Genomic DNA, 19352 nt, shown 5'->3' with positions numbered 1-19352 from the left:
CAGCCTGAAGGTGACACTAGAGCGCAGTATGTTTTTGGCCCAGAAGTCCTACACTCTGAGGCATAGAGACAACAATGCTCCTGCAGAATCGTAGGTTCCAACAAAAACGTTGTCAAGAATCCGTAAGCTCCATCCGCTTAGACTGAGCTAATTTGCATTATATGCAATACCTACTATCCACAGTTCTGGGATTTTTGGCCTATCTTCACAAAATTGTTTAAAATGTTAAGTAGAGCTTAGTTTACTCAAACTCAACACTAGAACCGATGTATTTGCATGGAACTAGAAAACCATGATTAGGATAAGAAGCTGAGGTTGTGTGCAAATGTTGGGGCGTGGTCATCCATAGCGGGCGTCATAAAGTTCAAATAAGTGTTTCTTTGGATTTGTAAATCCGGCCGAGTTGAAATTTGGTGTACCAATCTGTATTGATCTGTAAATGGAATTCTAAGTAAACATGACCTCCATCAGCCAATTAGTACTCAGCAGGTATTTCAAATCTCTGCAGAACTGGGATGCTCTCCAGCACTGGAGTTTGAGCATGTCGGCATAAGTGCTGTAAAGAAGAATGAACCACCACCACCACCACCATATGGTGGTCTCCTTCCACTTAAGGATGGACTCTATTCACTAATTCTACACCTACAACTGGTGTAATCGGTCTAAACTGAACTTGAATCCAAAAAATAGATCTTCTGTATGCACAAAATTAAAGAAAAGAAACTGTGAATGGTTGCGTCATTGAGCACTATCGTTTTTAAAACTGTGCGTGACTGTTTATAAGTGAGTACTGGTTTTGTTTAATCAAAACAAGGATAATGCCAGAGTTAAAGGAAGGGTTGGTTTGAGTTTCTTACCAAATACAGTTTGCGATATTTAAAAATAAAATCCTGGTGCACTGTTGTAGATTTAACAGTTGAAAGCATTGCTCCTTGGTGCTGCCTTCCTCACGTACTCCCACACATTTTTTTTTTTTTTTTTTTTTGTGTGTTGCCATCTGATAATAGAAACTTCCTTCCTTATTAAAACATTCTTGTGGTGTTTGTTCAAAATAAGAGATACACAGGCATGCTAAAGATTAGCAAGCTGGCATCCGCACTTCCACTATTTAAAAATAAACGCCAATATGTTCCAGATGCGCGCTTCATGCTCCGAATTCAGACTTTGCCTCAAAGAGGGATTTTAGTTGACTTGTGCAAAATGGTGAAGATGCAAATAATGTGCGAATTGTTGTGAAAAGCTCTGAGGTCGCAGCAGTGGGCCATGATTTCAAGGGGTTGGCTTCCAGCAGAGAGGACAGACGATGAGAGGGCAGGTAACAAAGCAATGATTCATGAGTAGGGAAAAAAAAAGCAACAGGACGCTAATGTACTAAAGCTCATCTTTGGAGAATGATTAGAAAGCAGGGACTCATTTAACACGTCTATAATTTTACTTCGAGCACTGCACCGTGGCACTTCCTTCGTGACTGACGTGAAAAAAAAGAGAATTAAGATCATTATAGTCTCTGCTGGGGACGTGGACTTGTTTTGACAGAAAGAACTCTGCAGTAAGAGGCTTTTTAATGAGAGGCAACTGCTGTGTCTTAAATATCTTAAACAAAACATCTGCTCATTTAGGGCTTCTCGCTCAGCTTTTCTTTTGTTTTAAAGCATCACTCAAACTCTGGCATTAAATAAGTAACGAGCACTTCGGTTACACCGGCTTCTTTCACTTCACCTCATCTAACATCGTCTTAGCTAGCTCACGGCATTAACATTTCTCACGTATTGCATCAGGAACCAAGTTTCATGCAATCATGCTAATACGAGAGTTGAATCATGACTGACGCAACAAATCCCAGCTCTTAAATTCATAACCGGCCTTCTCCTTCCAACAATTCAGAAAATGAGCAGTAGCCTAAATACCACTTGGCACAAAGGTGCTAAGCTAAGCCGGAATGACATGATGACATAAGTATTTGCTGACAGCTTGCACATTTATGCCAATCTGGTCAATTTACCCTGTTCTGTGTAGCACTATTCCATTTCAGTGTGATGGCTGAGGAAAGACACACTTGCCAGTATATAGTACACCATATTTTCAACACTATACTGTAGGGCACTTTGCGGTATCAGACACACACACATATGATGTTTAGTACTTAAACCTGGTCGGATTTATGCTAACTTCAGTGTTATGCTATTAGAAATTCAATATTAGAAATGCAATTAGAAAAAGCAAAGTGAAATGGCAAAATGAGATGAGAAGTACTTGGTAGTACTAAATTAATGCAAACAAACTAGCTATACAACTATTTGTGCAACCAGATAAAACTACAAATAAATTACTTGTGCAACACAAACTACCTGCATACAGCGGATAACCTAGCTAGTTTACTGGTAGTTCATCTGCATTACTTAAGCAGTTTATCAGATTAACTACCAGCAACCTACTTACGTCGTTGGAGAAACGATCAAACTATTAGGGTAAGAAAGTTAAACTAACAAACTACTTGTATAGCAAACACAAACCATAAAATCAACTACATGGGCAGTGCAGATAAACTTCCAATAAACTATTTGAGTAAACAGATAAACTACCAATAAATTACTTGTACAACACAAACATACTACATGCAGGCTTGTAGTTCATCAGAAAGTAACTCGGATAAACTACAAATGAACTAATCAGTACAATAAAGATAAACTAGCAGTCAACTACTTGGTTAATTCATACAAACTACCAATGAACTACTTTGGAGACGACAATAAATTACAAATAAACCACCTAAGGAATGAAGATAAACTAGTAATATAGTACATGAATACTGAAGATAAATAAATGTAAAGGTAGATAAATGAAGACAAATAAAATACTTATGGATATAAGATAACTACCAATAAAGTATTTGGGTAACCCGATAAACTACCAATTAACTACTCGGGTATGAGGACTGATTACCTGGGAAACGAAGATAAACTACATGGGTAAGACAGATAAAAATATCAATAAGCTCCTTGTCTCTTGTAGCTAAAACTACCAATATATTGCCTAGGTAATGCAGATCAACTATGGATAAACTACCTAGGCCAAAGTTAAACCATTATATTAAAGTGTAACCAGTATGCTGAGAAGTAGAAGTGAACAGGAAAGTGATTGACGGATACCCTTCATTCAATATATTCAAATGGATTGTGGCTGTATCCATGGCAATATAGGCATGGATCTAAAGGTTTCAGTAGATGTTTGAGTATTCAATTAGACTCTTATGCAATCTTGAATGGAAGAAAAGTCATATAGAAATAAAATAAAACATGCTCTTTATCATAACACTGAGACACCTCAGAGTTAATAAGTACACCAAATTAGAGTTAATAAGGTCAGTGAAGCTTGGAAGCTAACACATGTTTGAATATGAATTTCATATATTTGAAAACACACTCACCGTCCACTTTATTAGGAACACCTGTACTTTCTTGCAGTTATCCAATCAGCCAATCATGTGGCAGCAGCACAATGCGTAAAAATCCTGCCAGATGGGCTGGTTTGAGCATTTCAGAGAGAGCATTACACACACACACACACACACACTTTTTAATTTGATTTTAAAGGCAAGTCTTACCTCTAGCAAGTTTATATATATATATATATATATATATATATATATATATATATATATATATATATATATATATATATATATATATATATAAACTTGCTAGGGGTAAGACTTGCCTTTAAAATCAAATTAAAAAGTAAATGGGCCCCAAATGTGAAGCATCTGGGACTCCCAGGGACATGCAGACACTTTCGGAGTGGCCAAACAAATAAAAAATGACTTCATGTTCTACTCAAATAGCTAGTTTTCTCCAGTGATGTTAAACACTTGATGCTTAGTATATGCCAAGCTAACTATTTAGGCTATGTTCTAGCTAGAACTTTGCACACATTAAATTCCTGGCAATCGTTAGCAGCTAACAGCCAAATATAACTGCTTAATAGGAATATAGCTATTTCAGTAGAACACAAAAACATGTCTCTTCACTTTACTTTCAGAGTTCAACCACTCTGAAAGCATCTACTTTTCCCTGGAATCCTACACTCTTGGCCTAATTTGCATCAAATCTGTATTTCTGATGTTTGAATTTATGACTTTATATTTTGAATTATGTTGAATTTTTCTTTTAAATCTCAAAACCATAAGCAGTAATTAAGAATGAAATGTTTTAAAAGTCAAATCTTATCCTTAGAGAGTTCAAAACAAAAGTGGGGGAAATGGCAAAAATGTATGTTTATTAAATACACCACAGAAGTAATTGTGATGTTTATATAATACAAATTTTCATATAATACAAAATTCATATTTAAATATTTCTGTCAGCTTCCTAGCTCCATATTAAAGTAAATGACAACAGTGCAGAAGATTCTAGCGCGGATCGAGCGAGTGTACTGAGCAGAAACCACACAGGAAGGAGCTTGACAAGTGGCCTAATGCCAACAAGGAGGGAAAGAAAAAAAAGAGAGACAGAACCAGAAAAAAAAAAACACAGACATGGCAATCTCCTTCTCATGGAGACCTCGAGTCTGCCATTGGGAAACTCGAATCAGCACAAACCAAACAGTCCAACCCCAAGAGACGCGAGTCAGCGCAAGGCGGCGTGTTTGTTATTGCACATGCTTGAGGTAAACCACAGGCCCTTGGATTGTAATAATAAAGTGTGGCGAAGTGAAAGGAACTTTTCCAACGACATTTACATCTGTTTCATGAAAATTTATTGATGTTAAAAAAAATAAACCCATAAAAAACAAACAAAAACAATGGCCCAAAAAAAATAAATATGATTTTGTACATACCATATCTTTCAAATTCACAGGACACTTGTGTTCACACAGGAGTTGGACAATCACAACGTTTCCGTTGGCCGCTGTGAGAGAAAACACAATCAGTGCACATGCTTAAAAAATAAATAATAATAAAAAAGGACAATGCTAGCACTTAGCATATTTTGTGGACAGTGAGTCACTCTGGGGTACAAGACAAACCTCCACCTCCAACGTTTAATACTGAAACCTTGTTATCCACTTTAGAAGTCGCTTTTGCTTGGCTATGCCCATGCTGGTTTTTGGCTAATGGAGAAATCTTTATTTATTTATTTTTAGAGCCCTGTCCTGTCTGCAAGGTTAAATACAATTGCAATGAAAACATGGACATCTCTTGACCAACACCAGCCTCCTCCTGAAGAACAAATCTGCTCTGTTAGCTAAATTCTGGGCCGGGAAAAAAAAAAAACAAACAACAAAAAAACAACCAACCGTAATGCCATTAATGAGGAAGCCACTGCCTCCAATAAGTCTAGTCCTTCTGGTAACAAATTACTGTATCACCTCAAATACCATTAACCGGGAGAAAGCTGTTGAAGAAATTAAATATTTCAGACTGTTGACCTTGCAGTGACCCTGTCCAGTTCCTCGGCTGGTTACGATAATAATTCCATATAAATCCTATAAACAAACATTCAACAACTTGTTCTTGACATATCGTGCTAAAGAGAATCTCGGACAGAGAGATAACCCAAAAACATAATGCCTCCAGCACCTAGTGATGGCCTAGAGGCCATCATTCCTGGTACCAATACTATGGAGCTTGTGGTCTGATGTTTCTTTGGGTTCCCCACTCACAACTATAGTTCCTACCTGCAATTACTCTTTGACGTGCAAAAATGAAAGCAAAACTTATAACCGAAGTTTCATCGGATCTTTCCTGCCATTAAATGTGTATAGAGACATTACGAAGAAAGAAATTTGGAAGGAAGTAGCAGTATTATCGCTGCCACTGCATGTATGTCGTATAGTAATCTGCTAACAAAGCTAATGTGAAGCCTAGTACATAACATAAATCAATCAATGTCACACTGAATGCATTATGCAATTTCTGGTGCACTAGTTAGCGTTAGAAGCTACAGTATAATTATTATATATATATATATATATATATATATATATATATATATATATATATATATATATATATATATATATATATATATATATATATAAAATAGATAGATACATACATACATACACACACATATATGTCACTGGAACAAAAAAATTAGCAACAGACAGGTTACACCCACGAGAGACAAACTACAATCAACGAATTGCTTCTCGAATGCTACTCTGAATGTAGAGTAATGGTTGCATTCCTCATCACAGCCCCTCATTTCATTACCGTGAACATTCAGCTGTATTCAGTGGAAGAGACTGAGCATTCTTCTAAACAACACTGCACTCTACACCCAAGAAAATTGACCAACAGCAATTCTCATTGATTGAAAGGCAGTTTGTAAATAAAACGGAAGCATGAAGTGGCTGAAGTGTTCAAACTCTCCCGAGAAACAAGCACTAAATGATACCCGGTCAGCAGCGCTTGGAGGCTGGTAAGATAAAAAAAAATAAATAAAAAACAAAACAACAACAAAAAAAAAGCTCCATTTTGAGCAGGCGTAATGTCATTTTATCAGCACAGTGCTACTCTGACGCAGGAGAGGGTCCGGCTGGTGAGCAATTTCTCCTCTAAAAGGGAAAAATAAATATGACCTCCGTGACCTCACAGCTCTCTGACTGGTTCAGGTCCGGATTTAATAAATGCTTTTATTAGCGCCAAGGACAAACAGAAGTGCTGATGCTGAGAGACATTCCAGAAAAAGCAATCAAACCGGTAAGGACCAAACCAAGCAGGAGCCACAGACCATTCCACTTGTTTAATCAGATCATCCTGGATTCCAATCAACTATCAAGTGTGCTGCCTATTTAGATGAAATGAAAGCTTACAGCCGTATGATTTTTTTCCTGATAAGACTGAATTCCTTAAATTGTTCTTAAAACATATTCCTTAAAACCTTGAAAGTTTCTTACCTGCATGATGAAGAGCAGTCCTCCCACCGCTGTCCAGAGCATCTAGAACACATTTACTCTGTAGAAACAAAGAATTACATCAGGAACTTGACCAGAGGCTTACTGAATTCATCAACCTTATATATCTTGCTGAACTTCAAAACATTCCAGCATAAAACTAGCATCTAATATTTGTCCTGCTTTGTAGTATTCTCCAAGCAGGGCAATATAACATTATTTAAATATTTATTATGAAATATACTATGAATTTGTGGGGAAAAAAATTCTTAATTTTCAGTGTTTACTACATAACACTAATCACACTGGTTTCTGCCCTCAGGCTTACTCTGTTTGTCTGCTGAAGACTAACTCCGTTCTATGCCAGTGATTCTCAAACTTTTCAAGCTACTGTACTCCCTTTCAATAAAGCCATGCACCCATTTAATAATAGATTACTTGATTATAAAGAGTGAGACAATATGTCCGCCACACGTTAGTCCCAAAGGCAGCTGTATTTGTTTGTTTTCTCTGTATTGTCATTGGTAGAAGGTGGTGAACCAGTTAAAAATAATAATAATAATAATAATAATTCACTTGTTCATTTCGCATTTGTTCCAGTATATTTTTATTTGTGATTATTTTCAACCCTGCAGCTATACAATATTTTCAATTCAAACATTCAGTAATCAGTGTTCAGTAATTGTTCAATTTAAGTAATCGTCGTAATTCCTCCAAGAGTACTCGGACCCCCATTTGAGAAAGTCAGCCATTAGCTACGGTGAAATGCAAGGCACTTCAAAGGGGGAAAAAATGCCCACAGTAGCATTTCGAAACTGAAGTAATGAAATAATAAAAGAAATAATTCCTTTACAAAGGCAGCACAAAATAGGTGTTTTCAAAAAGAACAGTAAGTGGACACTTTGTCACATTGCGCTGATTTTATCCTGATGGGGGGGAATGGCAGCACCGTTAAAAAGGTCACGTCCAAGTGAGAAACTTTTCACTTAGTAATATTAAATTGTACCTGAATTGAATAAAATTGATGAAAGTAGTGGTGCAACAAACCTCTTTAATGTCGGATTCATGGGATTATCACTAAGTTAACTGTCCAGCATTTGTGCAGTCAAATGTGTCACAAGTAAATCTGGAAAATCAGACAAAACCCCTATTCAGATTGGATGGTTTTACATGGGGAGATGGGGTAATGCCATTATTACCGGAGTATCTCTGGGATTTTTGTTCCATCTGAATCTGACATGTCAGTCATTTTTACAGACTGTGGTGTACACATGACCAGGTAAAAATATATGTAGTTCAAATTGGCACATTGAATTCCTAACCCAGGTAAAGCCTTCAGAAGGTCCACTAATGGATGGGTAGACAAAATGGATTAAAGGGATGGATTGGATTGGATGGATATGTGGGTGGTATTGGAGAGACTGGTAGATGGGATTGGATTGGAGAGACCGAAGGATGGACTGAATCGAAAGGATGGATGGATGGATTGGGCTGGTTTGGTGGGATGGATTGACTTTTTAAATGGATGGATTGTATTGGAGGAATGGATGCGACAGTGTTTACACGCCAACTAATTTGAAACCATTCCATCACAGATGTTGAAGGTGATGTTAATAAATTCACCCTTAACTCAGCACTCATTTCTCGTTCATGTGTTCATGGAACCCAGACCAAAACAGGCATGCAAGTTCAACGCTGCTATAACAAAAAAGACTGCGAGTTCTGTTCAAAGGCCTGTTTTTTTGCCTTATTTTTTTCGTCTTACAGGATATCCATCCCAGCAAAACTTCAAAAAGAAGAGTGTCAGGTTTAAATAAGTTGCCTAGAGGTGGAGGTACAGCTGAACTTGGACTTAACTGAGCCGTGCGAAGATAAGAAAAATATTTCACAGCACTGTATGCATGTGAATACATATGTCAATACAGACTATTATCAAGGTTGTAGGTTTTCAAACAAGCTCCACAAACTTCAGTGTTTGATGTCCGGCATGAACAAATACCACGATTCCAACCAGGAATGCAAACAGAGCTTGACAAAATGCTGGAAATGTCCATGCCGATGAAATCATGAAAAAATAAAATAAAAGTGCAGATAGTTTGTTGTACAGGCCGAGCCCGAGCCCGAGGATATTTACACGTGTAGAACAGCACGGTTCTGACTTGCCTCACTTTATGATTTCAGATGGAAATCAGACATCCAGCTGGGATTGTTGATGTTTTATTATTATGGTTTAATCACAGACCAAATGGTAAATGGTGCACTTATATAGCACTTTTATCCAAAGCGCTTTATACTGTGTCTCATTCACCCATTCACACACACTCACACAACAATGGTAGCAGAGCTGCCATGCAAGGCGCTAACTTGCCATCGGGAGCAACTTGGGGTTCACTGTCTTGCCCAAAGACACTTCGGCATGTGGAGTGACGTGGGCCGGGAATCGAACCGCCAACCCTACGATTAGTGGACAACCCGCTCTACCGCCTGATCCACAGCCCCGCCAAATAAAATGCAGAACAGTAATTAAATCAAAATCGTTTTGAGCGAACATTTGAGCGATTTAATGCTCAAATAATACTTGGAAGTTAAGCTGTTAAGGGGCAGTGGTGGCTTTACAGTTAAGGCTCTGGGTTACCGATCAGAAGGTCGGGGGTTCAAGCCCCAGCACTGCCAAGCTACCACTGTTGGGCCCTTGATGCAAGGCCCTTAACCCTCTCTGCTCCAGGGGCGCTGTATCATGGCTGACCCTGCACTCTGACCTCAACTTCCTAACATGCTGGGATATGCGACGAAAAGTATTTCACTGTGCTGTAATGTATACGTGATTAATAAAGATTCATTATCATTAAGCTTACACATAAAATACACACGGTGCTAGCTTAACTTTAGCACATTTTTGGTTTATTAAAAAAAAAAAGATAAATGTAGCGTGAAGCTGTTGTGTCCGGTCCAACCAAGACACTGTATAATGTTTGTCTTTAGTGTTCTTCACCTGTATACTGGAATGATTTAAAAACAGACAGTCAGGTGTCACTCAGAACAGGATGGGTTCACTTTCGAGTCTGGTCCCTATCAAGGTTTCTTCTGCTCATCTCAGGGACTTTCCCCTTCTGTTATCTCTGGCTTGCTCAATAGAGATCTAAATCTACATCCGGGATTTCTGTAAAGCTGCTTTTGTCCTTTGTGGACTGTTAAAAGTGCTAGACATATAAACTTTGAATTGAATTGAATCACTTCATGACTGCCTGAACTGAAATCTAGTTGTATTTTGAGGTCGTTTGGGCAATAAACACCCAGCATTTGCACTTGGTGTCACCTTATGGCTTTATCAACAGCTGTATAATCCACATGACTCTTGGAGGATCGCGTTACGAAACACAGAACTCGCTCATGCTGTAAAACTTCATTCAGAAACAATGTGTGCATTATTTATTTATCACACTGATTTTCCACAGCACACTGTGATAAAATAAGCAGGAAAAGCATACAAGACAAGGCTGGGTCAGCTACCATGGAACTTTCTGTTGCAAGTCTATTTGTTGTCTGTAGGTTTGGGGTTGGAAAACTTCAGTGGTGGGAAGTCACACTGTATAATTACTTTCTTATTGTATTTAAATCTGTACAGTTTTTTTTTTTTTTTTTTGCTTTTAAACATTACTACATTTTAAAAGAAGATGCTTTATTTTTCATTACTAAATTTCTCTATAATAAAAATTTTAAAGTCATAATGTGACTTTTTTAAGCATCAGACAGCCTAAATTCCTAACAAATCTAAACTTGACCGTGAGAATGAGACCCAACGCCATCACTAGGCATGCTGCTATCGTCACTGGTCCGATATCATGCTCATTTACTTGGACTTGCAAAATTAATAAATAAATAAAATTGGATCCCACATGACGTACTCAAACAATAATGAACAGACAACAAAAGTAAAGCAGAAATGCATGACACTACTTTACCTGTATGAGCTTTTTGGCACATTCCTGGTGGTTGTTTTTAGCAGCAAGGTGTAAAGCACTAAAACCTAAAACAAATGGGGGGCGGGGGGGGACACACGACAACTGTGAGCTGCTTCTGAAACAGCTCAATTAAACACAACAGTGGTGTATGTGTGAGAAACCTGTTTTAATGGTATTTTGGATTTAACCAGTCTTTTCTATATAAAAGCCACAAGTACAAATAAGCACTATTTTTTAAAAGTATAGCAAGTACCTAAAATTAAAAAAAAAAAAATACTAAATGTTTTGTGGTAATTAAAATAATTGTCTAGTTCATACTTTGCATATTAGATTGAAAATACAAAGAACTTGTGTGAAACAGTACTTGGAAGTAATACATGGTGCACAAAATGGAAGTTGAGTATGTATTTACTATGCGAAAATCAGCAGGTAAATTTCAGTACCTAATGTTCTGAAGTAAACACAATAAATACTGTTAAACTGTGTCAGTAATTAAAACCCACGATGCATTTTAAAATCCAACAAGCAAGAATGTAGGCAAAAACAAAAAAGTGCCATTAAATACTATGCAACTGGAGAAAGAAGACATCACTTAGACAAACCTGAAGCATCCGCTACAGACACATCAGCTCCGTGGGCCAGGATGATGGCGAGACACTCGGCCTGACCCCGAGTCGCTGCAATGTGCAGACTGAAGGCGAGGAGACACACACACACATTTAAAACTTAATCAGGATTCAGTAACATATGTACAGGCTTTATTAAATAACATTACAAAAATATTACATGAGTACACGGTGATGCATGAATTAATAATAATGTGTACTTTATGTTTATTCATTCAGGTGACGCTTTTACCCAAACTGACTACCAGTTGAGACAGGATATATCCCAGCAGTTGCGTTAACGATTTTGGACTCCCTTCAAAATGAGAACCTGACAATCAAATCCTGTAAAATGAATGCTTTTGCATTGATCCAAGTGAATCAATGCAACTCGGACTCGAGCTGCAACACTATAGATGTTACACTACAGCTGTAACTATATTCAAAGACTGAAGCATCATTCGTCTTTTGTTTTGTTTTTAAAGTACTAAAACATTAGCTCTTCATTTTTAAATGATCTAGTAAGTGGATTACAGTCTGCTTCAAAACTATTGGAATGACAAGGCCGATTCATTTGTTTTTGCTGTACACTGAAGACATTTGTGTTTTAGAGCAAAAGATGAACATGAGAAGAGAGTTTAGAATTTCAGCTTTTATTTCCTGGTATTATATGTAGATGTGTTAAACGACAGAACATAGCACATTTTGTATCAGACTACCCAACTGATCGGTGAGCAAAAAATATCGTGACTGACAGGTGTTTCTTGTTACCCGGTTGTGTCCTGTTAGATTGATTGTTTAAACAATTAATAGCTACTCTTGGTTTTAGCCTTCAGTTTCACCTGTGAAGGCTGCATTTGTTGTTAAAAAGGATAAGCCAATATGAAGATCAGACAGCTGTCAATGGGAGTCAAGTAAACCCTTTTGAATCTGAGATAAGAGGGAAAATCAATCAGAGGCATAGCCAATACAACCATTTGGAATGTCCTGAAAAAGAAAGAGACCACTGGTGTACTGAGCAACAGATACAGAGTGGGTCGGCCAAGGAAAAACAAAAGCTGATGACAAACACTGTGAAAGCTGTAAAGACAAACCCAAAAACAACAATCCATGATATCACCAACAACCTCAGCAAGACAGGGGTGAAGGCTGTGTGAGATTTGGCAGCGTGACTGGGGGATTTCCCCCCTCTGGTTTAGATATCCCTGCCTCTGCTGAATTATTTTTTATAACCGGTGAGCAAGTGGAAAATCTTCTAGACTGGCCAAGTCAATCACCAGGCCAGCAGCATTTCATCTCCTGAACAGGAGACTGAACAGAGAAACACCCAAAACAAACAACAACCAAAAGAGGCTGTGGTAAAAGCCTGGAAAAGCATCACAAAAGAAAAAAAAAACTTGATGCGGTTCTTGCAAGCGAGGGATATGCGATCATTTACTTTAATTTACTTCAAGACTGATCTGTCCCTATACTTTTGCTCACCTAAAAGAGTGGGTGTTCTTATACAAAATGTTTTATGTTGTTTAACACATCTAGAAGTAAACACCAGAAAATAAAAGCTAAAATCCCAAACCCGCGTCTATCAGTCTTTTGATCTCAAACCCAAATGTCTTTGGTGTATAGCAGAAAAAAAAAAAATGAATTGGCCTTGCCGTTCCAATAGTTTCGGAGGGGACTGTATATGATTAGACAATTATAAATGATGTACTTTCATTTTCACTGCTTAAAATAAAAAAAAAAAACCTCAACAGATGGGATCTTTTTTGACTCTGATCTCTTCCTCATGCTCGTAGGAGATTTTTCAGCTGAATCATTATGTATCTGTACTGCGAGCGCTGTAAAAGTGCTTTAGAGATCCAATGAAATAGACTTTAAACCAAGCAAAGAATCCAGGCAACTTTCTCCTTTAATAAACATACTGATTTTTGGCTTTGCTGACACAATATCAGGACAGAAACCTCAATTAGTAATTCAGTTAAAGTGTGGATCAATAAGGGAAGCCTGTGGTTTTCGCTGTACTCACGCTGACTTGCCCTCGCCATCCAATTTGGTGGCATTTGCTCCCTTCTTGGCAAGGAGCGAGGTGACCTTCTCCGTCTCTCCATGCTCCACGGCGCTCAGGAGACGCTCGTCATTTTTGCTCCATTCGTTGGTCTGAAAAAGTGATAGCAGGTGGGTTGAGCAGCATTCACAATAACAGCACTGATGAATAGAAGGGTTTCAAATGTTTTCTATTTTTTTTGTAGAAATCCATCAATACAACCTACCATTGCACATATTACACATTTCTCATACTTATTTTTTCAAATATTATGCGCCAATTTCTACCAAAATACAAGCAGTTAATTTCCAGTTACATCGTTTTAAAAATCTAAATCTTAAACGTAGTTCTTTGTAGACATGGAGGGGTTCATCAGCGTCTTTTCTCCACCGATACCGTGCAAGAGTTGCAAATTCATTCTTGATTCATTGCAGGCCAGATGCAGTGCCGTTCACCTCTACAGTATTTTGTCCTATGCACAAATGGCCAACAGTCATTTCATTTCTGAATCGCACAGGATCAGTTTCATATCGCTGCGTCTTGCATTTCAATCATATTGCCATGCCCTGTGTTTTGTCAAATCGCCACATCTTGTCATTTTGTCAAATAGTAATACCTCATGTTTTCAACCAAATCGTCAGTCCTCGTATTTCCATCGAATGCAACCAAATCGTCGAAAACACCTCGCATAGCGTTTGTCAAATTGCCACATGCATTGTGTATTTTTCAGATCGTCATACTTAAAACATGCATGCAACTCTTTATGAATTTCTGTAAGCCATGCAATTATATTTATGTCCTTTACATGAACTGCCTCCCTTTCCATACACTTTACGGTATTCTTTATTTAAACAGTATTCTTTTTTTTCTTTTTCGTTTTTATTAAAAAATAAATATGCAAGACTACTATCCACTCGAGAAAATTGTGTCAGTGATCATACTAGCCACAGGCTGCCGAGTGGCGCAATAGAAAAGTGTTCTCCCTATCATCGTGAGCATTCTCCTAATCAGCTAATTAGAAATAAAATCAGGAAACCAAAACATCATGTTTCTAATATGGGAACATCATATTTCTAACACACTTTTCGGTGTTCTAGCAAGAAAGTAGTGACTACATTTACATGGACAGCAGTAATCTAATTATTGACCTTACTCTGAGTAAGATAATATTAGGATTAAGGTGTTTACATGAGTCACTTTTAGAATATTCCTTTCATGTTCCTGTGTTACATGTTATAGAACATAGATAGATTAACAGCACACGTCATTACGTCACACCGTCCGCCGTCCCTCCAGAATTTCACATATCAACATACAGTTAGTCTTCATTATAGTACCGTGCATATAGTTTTGGGTGTTTTTATTTTTAATTTTTACGAACGCTTCCAGTGCGGTTAATTATTTGTCATGCTATACGTGCTAATAGACGACTGCTTGAAGCCATGGGCTGCGTCCCAAACCGTGTACTTGCCTACTGTATAGAAGCCAAGATACATGTATGTCTGCTAAACTCTTGTTTGCCGTAAAACGGTTGAGCGCTGCCGTGTGTGTACGCGTCCTGTCGCAAAATGCGGTGAAAACTCTCACATGACATTAATAGTGTGATTAAGTTGTTTACATGTCTGTAATACACGTCGATAATGCGACTAAAACAGGAGTACTCCACGTGTCTTAATTCGGTTTGTGTTTACTTTGAGTATGACCTTAATCGGATTAAGGTAATTAAAAATTGCTGTTTACGTGGTAGTTTCTTAATCAGAGTATCGTCTTAATCGGGTTAATAGTGGATTATTGTTGTCCATGTAAACGCACTGAGTCAGCGCTTACTGTAAGGTGAGTCAACCTGCTACGTGTGGCATACAGATTTTTCTTTGATACAGGTTATAAGAGATCAATAAATGTTTCATCATGAAATTGTACAAAATATAAACAAAACATTTATCCCCAAATATCAATTGGAGTTACTTAAAAAAAAAAAAAAACACTGAAAATGCTGAAACATTTGTTCCCAATTAAATTATAATAAACTGTCTATATATAAATGAGGAATTGAGTATAAAAAGACGGAAAAAGTCAATGGAAGACGTGATTGCACCAGACCATTTTTAGTCACACTACATGACAGTTTTTGAGTTCATTCAAATTTAAACAGGCACAGAACTGATTGCATTCCACATGACGGCTATATACATGGCAATTATACAGCAGTACTTCAAAAAGTGAACATTTTTCTTTCACGAATTCTCATTGGATTGTCTTTAACAGAAAAGTCTCAAAATGGTCTTTTCTTGATGGTCGCCCCAAACGATATCTGGACAACTTTGGGCAACTTTCATGAGTGAATTATGAAAAATCTATAAATGCAAATGCTTTGGGTTTTGGTCAGTAATGCAAGACATTTTTGAAATTATGCCAAATGTTCCCAAGTCACCAGCCTTGACGACATGAAGGCTGAAGACATTTCATAATATATTATATATAGCACAATTTTTCAATTTTGACGAGGAAAGAAAAAGGAAAATAAGTAAAACCTAAGAAAAATGAAAAGTACCATGATATTTTCAAAATGTATCATGACGCAATTTATCAAAATATTAATATAATATCCACCCACTATTCCATTCATATTTGGCAAATTGCAAACGCAAGTTAATTTTAGGCTTTATGCAAGGTCACAAATCACCACACGGGAAATTAAGTGTCTGTTCGATTGATGTTGATCCAAACAGGAAAAGAACATGAATCAGCATGAAAGAACCACCACATCAGGTCATACAGAAAGCAAGCAAAAAAACAAAAACAAAGACTGGCTTAATGTCACAATAACCCACTGAACAGGAAGGAAGAAGTGAAAGCAACCCAGGGTCAAAGAATTGTCTTGTACAGAGCACTAAACACTGATTAAAGATAACCTGAACACATAGGCTTCAAAATGTCCTTTTTTGGTACTTGGATTAAAGGACATTACACCAAATGACACAGCATGTAATAAACACGAACTGAGAGTTGGTATATGACTTGCTGATGTGGCTCTGTGATTTATTTCGGACTACAGGACTGTTTATAGCAGGAAGAGGAAAGTAAACCGCAGGGGTCAGCCGACAAAACACGGAGGACTCTGTTAGTGTGTCCCTATTTATGGAACGCAACAGGACACGCCTCACTAATGGGACAGGGAAAACTTACCACTCTATTTTATACACGGCTTCACATTGACCTGAGAAAGTCAGCAGAAATAAAATCACCACATTTCATTTTGTTGGGACTTCAGACTACAGAGTATAACATTCCAGATATGATAGTCGAACACAAAATACCCTGAATTGTTCCATTAGTGAACATTGGATCACTTTTACGGTTAAAGCAGGAGCGGTACTAAGAAGAACGCAGAAGCTTTTGTGCAATGAGCCCTTTCAAAACGAGATGACAAAGGGAAAGTGAGAGTGCAATATCAGAGCATCTGTCAAGCAGGTAAACTGAGTCAAGATGAAGCACAAGTAAAAACTTGACTCATATCAGACGGGAAGTTTATATTGGAGAGTTCAAAACTCATGCACAACTCAATCTTTTCAAATTCATATGCTGATTGGCTCATCTGAAGGTTTTTTATTTGGGCTGGGGTGGGAGAGATAAAGAAGACTGCTCTTTTGACATATTTGTGAATCATAACTCATACCGGTGCTCTCTAATGTTAAAATGTTGGGCAAAATTTAAGCACCGTATATGATCCCTGTTCATAAACTTATAGACACTCCTGGAGAATATACAATTCAGGGTGTTTTGAGTTAACAGCTGGAGCAGCTACAAACACCAACCACTAAGATGGGAAACATTTGCTCGACGCGTCATGAATTTTCTGGTTAAATGAATACTAAGAGAGATGAAGTCATTGTGAGATACTGATGAAATACTGGTGGAAATTTTTGGTGGAAATTAAAATGCATCTTTAAATTAAAACAGACTGAATTGTCAGTGGAAATGACAGTTAAGTATACTTTTCTTTAAGCATGCTTCAGTATCTAGGAAAAAAAAAAACCCATTTACTTAAGCATACTTTAAGTTTTATTAAAGTAGTATTGAATTATAAGCTTTAAATAATGCACATAAGTAGACAAGACAATTAAATATAATTTTTAATATGCTTTAATATGTAAAAAAAAAAAAACATTTATTTAAGTGTAATTTGTTACGGCATACTGAAGAATAATTTGAAGGTATTATTTTAATATATACATTTTGAAGAAAAAAAAAAGAGTATATTTTAGGTGCAAAACAAAAGATGCAAACCTCAGATAATAAACGTGTCTTGGCTGATCAACTACATTTTAGATTGAGAAATGTTACATTTTACATTAGTTAACTTCAACCCCTTCAAAAGAAACTAAAGCAAACAAAATAAATAAATAAATAAATAACCCTACAACAGGGTTTTGGCCCATCAAGCAATCTTTCTTAGTGAAGCTAGTTGAGAAATTCTAGCTAGAAATTCTCTAATTGCAGAAAACAAAAACTTAAACATCCATGAGTAGCATACACTACTGGTCAAAAGTTTAAAAAAAAAAAAAATTATATATACATATATATATATATATATATTTTTTTTTTAAACTTTTGACCATATATATATATATATATATATATATATATATATATATATATATATATATATATATATATATATATATTTTTTTTTTTTTTTAACAGATGACGGAGCAAAATATTTCGAAAAGCATCCGATAAGTGTCCAGCGTAGGTGGGAACTCCTTTAATACGGTTTAAAAAACATCTCAGGGAGATTCCTCAAGAAGTCGGTTCAGAAAATGGCAAGAATACATTTCGGGAAATTCTAGGCAAAAAGGGGATCTACTTTGAAGATGCTAAAATACTAAATTATTTAGATTTATTTTGGATTTATCAGAACATATTTCCCTTAATTGTGTTACTCCAGAATTTTGATGACTTTATGAGGGTGTCTAAACTTTTAACTTTTAGGTAGTGTATATTTTAGCAATTTTCTATCAACATATGAAGATAGCAATTTTCTATCAACATATGATAGGGCACAGATGCTGAAATAGAAACTGTAAGAAATTTGAAGTTACTGAAGGCCACAGTGTGTTTAACGCAATGGAAATTCCAGTTGTCTATTTATATTTCCTCACATTGCTCAGCCTTTCGCTCCGCTACATCCCGCCATGTCTGAAATGTAGGTGTAATGAAACTTAGCCTGCACTTATGACCTTTCTGCGTCCTCTTTCACCTCACATCTGATCTGTGAGCTTGAGAAAGACAGCTAGCGGCAGTTTAGTAATTCAGCAGGTCCTCTGATTTCCACACAAGTCCTGCAGTCCTGTGAAATTCGGGAGTCGCACAGTCAAAGTCCTTAGAGTTTACAAATCTGATCTAAATCAGGACAATTTTTTAGTTTTCTACTTGCAATATGCCAGAAAAATTAGGGCTTAGTTACAACATGACCAAAACATTAACTATCAAGGATATTTTAAAAAAATAATAATAATAAGCTTTGGTAGAGTACGAAGCAGAGTCAAATTGATACTTTGGATTCATTTGCTATTTGCTTTGGTTTCACACGACACATAATTAAACAAAGCAATAAAAATGTTTAAGGGACATGTGGGGCGTGGGAAAAACTTTCATTCATGAAACATGGCAACCAAAAAAAGGGAAATAAAGCTTTACCGCAAAAACTACCCGAGTACAGAGAACACTGAACCGTAAATGTAAATGATTAGATTCACACACAACAACAATATGATGAAGTTGGCGTATAATTGATTTATTTACAGAAATATTAAGTGTGAGGTTTTATACCTGCTGTAGCCTCAT

At 36.8% G+C, this 19352-nt stretch overlaps 1 protein-coding gene across 2 annotated transcripts in view; it reads right to left on the bottom strand.

Moving 5' to 3' along the window:
• The window catches only part of rai14 (retinoic acid induced 14), a 66473-nt gene that overhangs the window by 17237 nt on the left and 29884 nt on the right, over positions 1-19352 (bottom strand). For both annotated transcript variants that reach the window (XM_053648039.1, XM_053648040.1), the window contains exons 3-7: positions 13488-13618; positions 11462-11550; positions 10860-10924; positions 6901-6958; positions 4837-4907 (exon numbers count right to left, since the gene is read on the bottom strand). In XM_053648039.1, the coding sequence (XP_053504014.1) occupies positions 4837-4907; positions 6901-6958; positions 10860-10924; positions 11462-11550; positions 13488-13618 (414 nt within the window). The remainder of the gene's footprint in view (positions 1-4836; positions 4908-6900; positions 6959-10859; positions 10925-11461; positions 11551-13487; positions 13619-19352) is intronic.

Source organism: Ictalurus furcatus, chromosome 18 (genome assembly GCF_023375685.1).
Source record: "Ictalurus furcatus strain D&B chromosome 18, Billie_1.0, whole genome shotgun sequence".
Classification (NCBI taxonomy): Eukaryota; Metazoa; Chordata; class Actinopteri; order Siluriformes; family Ictaluridae; genus Ictalurus; species Ictalurus furcatus.
This window is presented reverse-complemented; position numbering and strand designations above follow the sequence as displayed.